This window comes from Stylophora pistillata, chromosome 4 (assembly GCF_964205215.1).
Source record: "Stylophora pistillata chromosome 4, jaStyPist1.2, whole genome shotgun sequence".
NCBI classification, from domain to species: Eukaryota; Metazoa; Cnidaria; class Anthozoa; order Scleractinia; family Pocilloporidae; genus Stylophora; species Stylophora pistillata.
In genome coordinates, this window is record NC_142522.1 from 28,901,510 (window position 1) to 28,912,709 (window position 11,200).

Genomic DNA, 11,200 nt, shown 5'->3' on the forward strand with positions numbered 1-11,200 from the left:
AATAAAAATTGCTGTACTAAATGACGCGGAAGTTGTCAGGGAACACCTGCATACGCACGAAAGCGTTCTCCAACACCTACATAAACATGGAGAGGAAAGAGAGACTTGTGCTGCTGGTGATAATTTTATGTGCGCCTCAGATAAACGCGCCAGATATGGAAGGAATTGCTGGATGCGCTATTACCGGAGGTGCTATTGCTATAGCTGGCTACACTGCGCGTAAAATTTATTGTCGTTTAACTGAATGCTGTGAGGACATCTCAGCCGACATAGCTGGTTTACAGGCAGCTCTTCGTTGGCGTGTTTTTGGTCAACACTTAGTCTCCCAGACCGTGTTGAAGGCACTCGTTGGACATTTGAACGATGAGTCGCCCAATAAAGCGTTGGCGATTTCCTTCAACGGCTGGACAGGATCAGGAAAGAACTTTGTGAGCAAGATCATTGCCGAACACATCTTCAAGAAGGGAATGAAGAGTGATTATGTTCATCTGATCATAGCTACCCATGACTTCCCTCATCGGTCCGATGTAGAAATTTACAAGCGACAGCTGCGCGATCTAGTGGAAAGATCCGTATCAAAGTGCCCAAGATCCATGTTTATTTTCGACGAAATGGACAAAATGCCGTTAGGCCTCGTAGATGTGCTTAAGCCTTACTTAGATTACCACCCCCCTGGTGCAGGCAAGATCGATTACCGTCAAAGTATCTTCATATTCCTCAGCAATACAGGGGGTGATCTCATCAACGCTGCGGTTATAAAGCACTGGAAAGACGGAAGGAAACGAGAGGACATCAAGATCAAAAAGATGGACGAAGTTATCAAGCGCGGTGAATTTGATGGCAAAGGTGGATTCTGGCATTCCTCTCTTATTGAAAAACATCTCATAGACTACTTTATTCCATTTTTGCCGTTGGAGAGATCCCACGTTAAATTGTGTGCTGAAGCCGAGTTAAGAAGGAAAGGACACCCAGTCTCAGAACTCATCTTTAATAAAGTAGCAGATGAATTATCATACTTTCCAAAAGACCTGGAGGTCTTCTCACAGTCTGGCTGCAAGAAAATTTCGAGTAAAGTCGATTATGTTATGGGGTGAAGAGTTTTAAAAACCTTGAACTTGGGGCCTATTAGGCAACAAGTCACTCTCACATAATGTGTAGACAATTTTCAGCGACTCGTATTTGAAAAAACAGTAATAGCTTTTTACTTACATGACATTGTAAACCTATGACAGTGACTTGCCTGTTAGTAACTTGATCTCTCAAACTTAGTTTTAGAAGTGGGTGGGAGAGGGGGTGAGTTCAGCAGAGGGTGGAGACTGAGGTGTTCGAGGTATGTTTTGATTTGCCGAAGTTTTCCGTGTTTTCAGGCACTCTTAATTTCGCATCATAAAAACTTAAAAATATATTAACTTCTAGAACTAACCTTTCGTATGATACAAGTTTCATTTCATTGATTGTGAATCGTATTCATACGAATGAACCTAGTGTTAAAGCTCACGTCGACACTCTCTGTGCTTGAAACAAAGGTTTACCAAACAGAGAAAGGATGCCAAAGTCTGTTTGAGTGAACTTTGCTGTGTTTGTATGCGCTTTTAATTTTACAAGATACTTCCACTTCTTAGCATTTTTATGAGATAAGTTTCCTACGTTATCATTCATATCGGTAGCAAAAATCACTCGGGTGTTTGGAAACTGATCATAATCTTCTTGATATCAACATATTTTACTTCGTTTAACGTTCTAATAGTGAGACCCTATGCCTAACTTCGGAGTCCTTTTCCCTTTTGCAATATACTAATACATATTAGCTTTGATTTGATGTAAGTTTCACACAAGAGGCTACACGTAATTTTTAAGCCAAATTGCCGCCGGTGGTGGCAAGTTTTGTGATGGCAAGTTTTGTGGTGGCGAATTGCCTGTAAACCAGCTCTCCTGTAACGTGTTGTTTCTGAACAAAACAAAAGTTTGCTGAAACTATAGATTAAAAAGCTTTATAGGAGACATTCTTGAATTTAGCTTTTCACCTGCACTTAAAAATTAAGCACTTTTATTTACCATCCTCTGTCAATCAACAGCAAGAAAACACATGATGTGTTGTAAGAGTGGCAACTGTACTGGTACATTTTCCTTTCTTTTGTCAGGAACCTACCACTGTCTAAGCAAGTTTTATTTTAAGAGATCTACTGGTCTTTTATTGAGTAATGTGACAGTCATTTGCAAAATTCTTGATTCTGTTTACAAGAGATTGATGTGTCAATAATGGTTATCTTTAGTACCCACGTATTACCTATGCTTCTTGCTAGTTGGTAGTATTAGTCAGATCAGAAGCCTTTCTCACATGACTTACAATACAATATTTTATTAATTCTCCCCAAGGGGCTTCTCAGAATTAATTTACAACAATTTTCGGGGGACTTTGGCCTGACTACATCAGCAGTTTTAAATTAATCAAAGGAAATATTTGAAGATGCCCCCATCCCCATTCCCAGTAAACAGGTCAGACCGCATCACAGTAACCTTGTGAGTGGGTTCTTTAATGTCCCCTGCCTAACCTAATTAACTAATGAATAGATGCAGGAGACCAGACCTACAGTTTATTGGTCCTTATCTGAGAAACTAGAATGTTTATCTATTTCTTGATAATATAGAAAGGTTGCACATTCTCCTTAGTTATTTTAAGACCTTGAGTGCTGGTATGGCCAGGGTTCGAACCCTCAACCTCCCGCACCACAGTCCAGTACTCTAAGGAATTGAGCTAACTGGGAGGCAGTTCGTTAATTGTTAAAATATTGATGTTACAGTTGTATTTAATTTAGTAGTAGTATTTTTATTACTAGTGGGCAAAAGAATCTATACTTTCCTTTTTCTGGTATTATATATAACACATATTTTAGACATGTCAAAAAAAAATTGGGGTCATTGTTTGTACTTCTTCCGCATGCAGTGTCTTAAGAGCTTCTTGTGTAGCTGATCAGTAGTTAAAATTAATGGGACTGATGTAAAAGTTTGTTTAAATTGATATCATTCTCATTTGATGAATGAAAGGTGTGTTTAATTTTGTGTTCTTACAGGGATAATCTTAGGTGGCAAGGAAATGGTAATGAAAAATTAAAAAGTAACCCACTCTGATGGTGGACATCACTAAAACTTTGTCTTGAGAAGGAAGTGAGGGTTATATGTTGGACACAACGTAATGAAAAACAGCGCTGACTTTTCATGAAGAAAGTAAATTTATTGTCTCTCTGATATCTACATTTTGAAAGAAAGCCTTGGATTAAGTTCCTCTTTTCATCAAAATTTTCTTAAAATTTGGCAGATAATTGTAAGTCTAAGGTTACTTCCTTCATATGGAAATGAGAACAATGTGAATATTTTCTTACATTGTTGATGCATTCCTAGAATGGTAAATACAAGAAAACAAGCTTATAAATGTGTCACAGGGAAACTTACAACAATAATGACATTTAAAAAAGTCATAAGAAATTTTTGGGCCTGCAGCAAGTAAAATGTAAAAGATTTTCACATAAACTTAATTTTTCCCTGGAAGAATATAATTCCTACTGAGCTTCACTAGTAAAAGAAAAATCAGGTCCCTTGTGTAATCAAAGTGAAGTGAAATAATTATTCACAATTAATCACAGGTGGGCCAAGCATACTGTATGATGAAGTAAAGGTCCATAGAAATTCCAAAAAAAAAAAATAGGCTAATATTCAGCCATCTTGACTGAACAAGCTTGGTATTATATGACATAAGGCTTTTGCGTCAGTAAGAATCAAGAATAACTGGTTCCAAGCATTGACCATTACTACTTCAAGGCCCAAGAATTCTACAAAAGTCAACCAATGTCCCTCAAATTGGCACCAATGAGAGCAAACTGCATATACCTACCCATTTGAGCAGCAAAAGGTTCAGAACATTTTGCTGCATCCACCCGAGAGGCACTTTGTTTAACCACCCATTGGGACTAAATTGCTTTGTTGTGACACACACCACAAACAGCCTTACCACAGAGCCCAACTGGTAATTTACACACAACCTTCTAGGACAGTCTCTCATTGATACTTGGAGAGTCATTTACTCGGCCAGATGCACTTCAATATTTGAAGGTATTTTCAATCACTCTCACTAGGGACAATTTGGAGGAGATATGTATACTTTTGTGGAATTTATTGGCCCTCAAGTAGCAACAGTTGGTACTCAGCACCCATTCTAGTGAAAAGCCTTCTATTTAAACAATAGAGTGTTTCCGTCGAGGAACTACTTGCTGATAGTTGCCACGTGGAAATTTGATGTTCTTAAAACAAATACTTACCCAAGAGGCAAAGCATCAAGGGCAAATATGCTAGTCAGTTTTAAGAACATCAAATTTCCAAGGGGCAACTATAAGATTGATAGTTCAAAGACATAAACACTCTTTTGTCTTTATTGTTCACCACTAAATTTTCATCTGCGTGGCAGTTGAAAAACAGTCAAAACCCACTAAATACTGATCAATCAAATATTTATTCATGCCTACAGCCTGTCACAAATGTCAATAATTCACAACCGTACATTGGCTAAATAATACGTTATACCTGTCAGAATTGAAAAGTCACTGTTTTTCACAGATGAGTAACATCTATCCGGGCATTTTCGTGGACAGGCAACTATGGGCCAATAGTGTCTCTCCACGGATGAAGACTATTGCATCACATGATTAATTTAAACCCACAAGAATCAGAAAAAATTTAGTGGTGAACTATAAATTTATAATAAGCAGCAGGTGGCTAGGGAATAAGATAAGGAGACTTAACGCGATATACTTCTTGGTTTTTTCCATCCTTTTAATTTTTTTAAATATTTTTAAATAATTTTTCTTTTTTACAGCATACACTTACGCATACAATTAATTAGTCTATACACACTCAGTGATCTTGGCTTTTCAAGCAATCTGATTGGTTCGCTATCTCAGGCTAATCAACAATGTACACCTCTGAGCGAGTGGATAATGTGAAAAACAAAATAGCGGGCGTAAACTTGCGTTTTGCTAAAGTTTCAGAAGCAGAAATTGCCTTTAAATGGCTACCTTTTAATTTTGTCAAGATCACTTTGTGTGTATATACTAAAACAATTATTCTTTTCAATCTCGGTGAATAGTGGCTTTAGGGAATATTTACCGAGCCGCTTTGAATGGTTAGCCTAATGTTGCAAAATTCAACAACTTGCATATTTATATTCAACAATTAATATTTATGCTCAACAAAATACATTTTTGTCCAACAGTTTACAGTTATATTCAACATTTTATATTCATGTTCAATGACACGCATTTTCTTTTCGTATTCAGCCAAATTTATTTTCATTCAACGACAATATTTATTCAACTTCAATAGCTATATTTATTTTACTCAACAAAATTAATTGTTCAACTTCAGTCCAAACTTTTACCCAACAAAAACAATGATTCAACTTCTACCATGCATAGTTATTTAATGACATACCTTCTATCATGACTAAGTTCGAAAGTTCCCGGACATTCAAAATATCGTCGTTCAACAAAATCCCCATCCAGTCCCCTGTTAAATACACTGTATTTAACAGTGCCCCGACCATTAACGCCCATGAATAGAGATGGTGTCGGAATTAAGACGGCTCAGGGCATGATGTTAGGGAAGAACTGACACAAATTGTGAGAGAATGCGTTCGAAATGAGATCGCTCTTCAACGATCGGGAAGTAATACCTCATTGTTAATGAGAACGCGCGACCTTATAGCAAGTTCAGCAACATCTGCGAGCCGAGAGATGACAAATTCTATCGCCCCAGGTATCGTTCCACCTTTTCCCGCCACAGCCACCCCGGTTCCTTCTTCTTAGTCTTCTTTTCACAAGGGAAAAAAGAGGCCCGCAGTTGTAACAAATCATCCATGGTACCTCAAAGGTAAGCAGGAGAAACAATTGAACCACAACCTTCGTATTGGAAAGGAATGGGTTTCATGTTTGGGGCTAGTTCAGGGGTAGGGGCGGGCAATTTTGTTGAATGACGATATTTTGAATGTCCGGGAACTTTCAAACACATGGTCATAATAGAAGGTATGTCATTAAATAACTATGCATGGTAGAAGTTGAATCGTTGTTTTTGTTGGGTAAAAGTTTGGACTGATGTTGAACAATTAATTTTGTTGAGTAAAATAAATATAGCTATTGAAGTTGAATAAATATTGTTGTTGAATAAAAATAATTTTGGTCGAATATGAAAAGAAAATGCGTGTCATTGAACATAAATGTAAAATGTTGAATATAACTGTAAACTGTTGAATAAAAATATATTTTGTTGCGCATAAATATTAGTTGTTGAATATAAATATGCAAGTTGTTGAATTTTGCAACATTTGGCTAACCATAGCTTTGCGGCTCAGCAAATCTTTAGCCACTATTCACCTCGATTTCAAAGAATCATTAATTGTAAACATATTAGGTTATTCCTGTTAATGACGTTTATACCCCAAAAATCACTCATGGTATGCAGATGTGTCTAAAACAAAGACCCAAAAACGAAGACCTAAGACCTAAAACCCACTGGTCTAAAATGAATATCCTGTGGTCTAAAATGAAGACCTTGTGGTCTAAAACGAAGACCCACTGGTCTAAAACGAAGACCCACTGGTCTAAAACGAAGATCCATTTTTTTCAAGGAAAAGCTATACACTAAACTAAAATGCTCTGACTAATCTCTGTAGCGCATAAATTAAAATGTTATCTTAGCGTGCAACCAACTTGACAGTTACGTTATCTCAGTCGGTACAACACGTCAAATTGTGTAACGCAATTAAATTCTAAGAATATAGAAATATACATTTTAGGGCCTGTTTGCACTACACCAAAAAATTTGGTTTGGTACTTGCAAAAAAATTGAAAATTTGTAACAGCGAATATTTTTTCGTAATACAGCGTTCGCACTTAAGACATGCAAATTATTTGTGTAACCACAAATGTCAATCAATCGAAATAGGTACCGAGACTTCGTGACGGTGCATTTCCTTTTATGTCGTACCTGGTCAAAGGCTGTCGCAAAGCAAAATGCCTCTGCAAAATGTTTTCATCGCCCCTCTTTGGTGTTTGTTTGCCATGCAAAACCTGATTATGACTAGTCATTAGTTACTTCTGGTTTTGTTGGGAAGGATTTGGCTTTTAAGGATCCTGGAGATTTTAATATTCTTTCTTCGGCATAGAATATTTGTGATGACAAAATATACCAAAATCGTCACTATGCAAAATTTTGTTTGGTTTGGAAAAAATCTGTCAACGCAAAACCATTTTCAGCGTGAACAATTTTTTTGACGCACCAAAATTTTCACAAGAGCCAAAGATGCCATCGACTAGGTTTGGAGGCCTACAATTTTTTGTCGGTTGAGAAAATCTATTGTCCCTTGATAGATACTTTTCAACTGGTCATCATCAGGCAAAAGGATATTATGTACCTACGTGACCCCATTACCGCTATTTAGAGGTGGATCCACAAAGCGAAAGGTTAGACTAGGAAAGCAGTCCTGCACCCTTCGTTCCAAACTCTTACTTTCCTGAACCTCCGTCAATAATACAATGTTAATTATCATGGATCTCAATGCTATTACGACGAGCCACAACCACTGCCACAGTATTACTGCGTTCAACCACACATTGCAGGCACTAGCGCTTTGATGTGAATGGAAGTTGTTGAGATTTCCGAAGAAAGCATAGAAGGCGCAAAAACCTCTGGCAAGAGGAAAAGTTCAAAGAATGAGACATTTCCTCAAGCCGAAGAAAGAGTATTAAAGTCTCCAGGATCTGTAAAAGCCGAATCCTTCCCAACAAAACCAGAAGTAAGCGATGAATAGTCAAAATCAGGTTTTGCATGTCTAGCAAACAGCAAAGAAGCGCGATTAAAACATTTCGCGGAGGCATTTTGCTTTGCAACAGCCTTTGACCAGGTACGACATCAAAGGAAATGCACCGTCACGAAGTCTCGGTACCTATTTCCATTGATTGACATTTGTGGTTGCGCAAATAATTTGCACGTCTTAAGTGCGAATGCGATATTACGAAAAAAAAAATTTGCTCTTACAAAATTTTCAATTTTTTGCAAGTACCAAACCAAATTTTTCGGTGTAGTGCGAACAGGTCCTATAACATATATTTCTATATTCTTAGAATTCAATTGTTACAAAGTTTGACAGGTGTTGTACTAACTGAGATAACGTAACTGTCAAGTTGGTCGTGCCCTAAGATGACATTTTAATTTATGCACTATAGAAATGAGAGCATTTTAGCTTAGTGTAGAGCCTTTCCTTGAAAAAAAGGTTTTTAGAACAATGATTCTTCGTTTTAGACCAGTGGGTCTTCATTTTAGACCAGTGGGTCTTCATTTTAGACCAGTGGGTCTTTGTTTTAGACCAGTGGGTCCTTGTTTTAGACCAGCAGATCTTCATTTTAGACCAGTGGGTCTTCGTTTTAGACCAGTGGGTCTTCGTTTTAGACCAGTGGGTCTTCGTTTTAGACCAGTGGGTCTTCGTTTTAGACCACAGGGTCTTCGTTTTAGACCACAGGGTCTTCGTTTTAGACCACAGGGTCTTCGTTTTCGACCAGTGGGTCTTAGGTCTTAGGTCTTCGTTTTTGGGTCTTCGTTTTAGACACATCCCATGGTACGCTTGGGCCGCCATTTGCATCACAAAGGCAAGGTAAAGGTTTTCACTGCTGCCAAAAGCTTTGACTTTTCAAGACAAATAACATAAACATATATTTATCTTTGGTCTAAGTTTTAGACTGATAGCCTCACTCATGGTACACTTGGCCAGTCATTTACATCACAAAGGCCACAATTACTAAAACAAGGAATGACCTTCAATGACCTACAATGATCTACAATGACCTATAAAGAGCTACAACGACCTACAATGACCTACAATGAGCTACTGTAAGATCCCTGTAATGAAGTAAATGAAGATTTTAGAAAAAAGGCAAAAAAAAAAAGAAAAAAAAAACAGGAGACATGTGCATTAACATAATGTGTTTGCTTTTTGTCTAGTGAATAACAGGCCAAATGATAACAGAATTTCTAGCTTGGAGATAAATTTACGGTGTATTATAATAAGACATGTATAATGACAATAATGTTAAAAAAAATGCGAAAAACCTTTGGCTTAAGATATTCGAGGGTCTCAATATTTTCAGATCAAAACCATTAATAAGGTCACATATCACAGCGCCGCCAGACTATGAGACGTATTTGGCCTGTCAACACCTTTAACTCACTGATATTTTTGGACAACTAAACAAAAAGGTTATCACACCATCATGAGGCTATGTCAGTCTTCTTTGGCACCATTCACTCTTTTTACCCATTCTGTGTCATCTTAAGTTGCTGTCGTCTGGTGTGAATATCTTGTGCAGAACAGATCATAAGTGTGATTCATGAAATAATCGTGGTAAGTTTATTCATTAAGCATCTTTAAACTTTTTTACCTAATGACGAACCCATGCGCAAAGTCACGCAAGTCACACCAGCCATGCCACAATTTTTCGTAACACTCATAATAGCTCATTGTAGCTCATTGTAGGTCATTGTAACCCATTGTGGAGCATTTTAGGTCACTCCTTGTTCCCACCGTAACTCATTGTTGCTCATTGTAGTTCATTGTAAGTCATTGCAGGTCATTCCTTGTTTTAGTAACTATGTCACAAAGGCAAGGTAAAGGTTTCCAGTGCTGCTAGGTGCTTTGAATTTTCGAGGCAAATTACATGAACATATATTCACTCTAGACCAAACTATCTTTGGTCTAAGTTTGAGACTGATAGCTTCACGTTAGACTCCATTCGCTTTAAGTTCTTGGACAAGAATATGTGACGTTGTTCACGCTTCATGAAATCTAACCGAAGAGAGCTGGTGCGACGTGTTCTGTCATGCGCTATTCAGTTTTTCGACATTAGTATTGTTACTTTTCCTGATAAATGCATTCTCAAGACTAAGCTAGTAAATCTTACTTTGTTCGAACAATAAACCAGCCAAAACTCGGAATGAACAACTCTAATTAAGTCGTCCGAAGTACTTGCCTCAGTCCTATTCCGTAGAACCTTAACAGCGTTCTAGACAAATGAAAGTCACATGTATCTTAAGCGAAGCTCACCTTTCATATTAGCTCTTAGCTTCAAGTTTCAGTCCAGAAATCCATATTTCTTGTTGAATTCGAAGAGTACGTCAAGGTCTTCCGCAGCAGGATCTTACAACATCGCACATTTACCATAAGGAGACTAAGGATGGGCCGATACCGATACCAAACATGTGAAACCGGCGATACCGACGTCTGATCGGAAAATATCGATACCAGAGAAGTCTCAGGAAAGGTATCTTGATGGTTTCGATGCGCAAGTGACCTGCCTGCGTCTCTGCGCTTCAACTGACGACCTATGCCAAAAAGACTGGACTCGAGATTGAGCAATAGCACCGCAATATGGGGTGAACAGCGGACTGTTTGCTCCAAAGTCGGACAGTAGTGTCGAAAATCAGACAATAATGTGCCTGAAATGGGACACTAGTGTCTAAAATAAGAAAACAGTTTTTAACGTCGGATACTGGTTTCTAAAATAAGACTGATGTGTAATACCAGACACAAGTGCTTAGCATGGCACACAATGTCTAAGATCTGACGCTAATGTCTAACATCACACAGTGCTGTCTTAAATCGGACACTCGCATCTGCGATCAGACACTAGTGTTTAAAATCTACAAGAGCCTAAAATTGCACACTGGTGTCTAAAATCACAAACTGGTGCCTAAAATCAGAAAGGGTGACTTATTTAAACACTAGTGTCTTCAATTAAACACTAGTTGCTCAAACTAGACACAAGTGCTTTACTTCACACACTAGTGTCTTAAATCAGACAATAATATCCAGTGTCTAAAATCAGGCACTAGTATCTATATCAGACTCTAGTGTAACTCCAGCACCTGTGTCAAAAATTGGTCACTAGTGGCTAAAATCAGACACTAGTATCAAATGTGGACACGAGCCTGTCTAGGATCAAACTCTAGTTTTCATAATCTGACATTGGTGTCTATTCAGAATCCATAGGGCACCAGTGGCAGAGTACACATTATTATTCTATTGACTTCCAATGTAATCAGTGTAAGTGATGATCACCACTTCTGGTAGTACATTTCTAATTCTAACAATAGACTTCCCAAG

At 37.9% G+C, this 11,200-nt stretch overlaps 2 protein-coding genes across 3 annotated transcripts in view; both read left to right on the forward strand.

The window, feature by feature from the left end:
• The window catches only part of LOC111328861 (uncharacterized), a 71,894-nt gene that overhangs the window by 53,081 nt on the left and 7,613 nt on the right, over positions 1–11,200 (forward strand). The gene's annotated exons all lie outside the window — the stretch shown is intronic.
• LOC111328886 (torsin-1A) lies at positions 21–3,147 on the forward strand. Its single transcript, XM_088758721.1, has one exon. It carries the CDS (start codon positions 21–23, stop codon positions 1,092–1,094), a length of 1,074 nt encoding a protein of 357 aa, XP_088614847.1. The 3' UTR covers positions 1,095–3,147.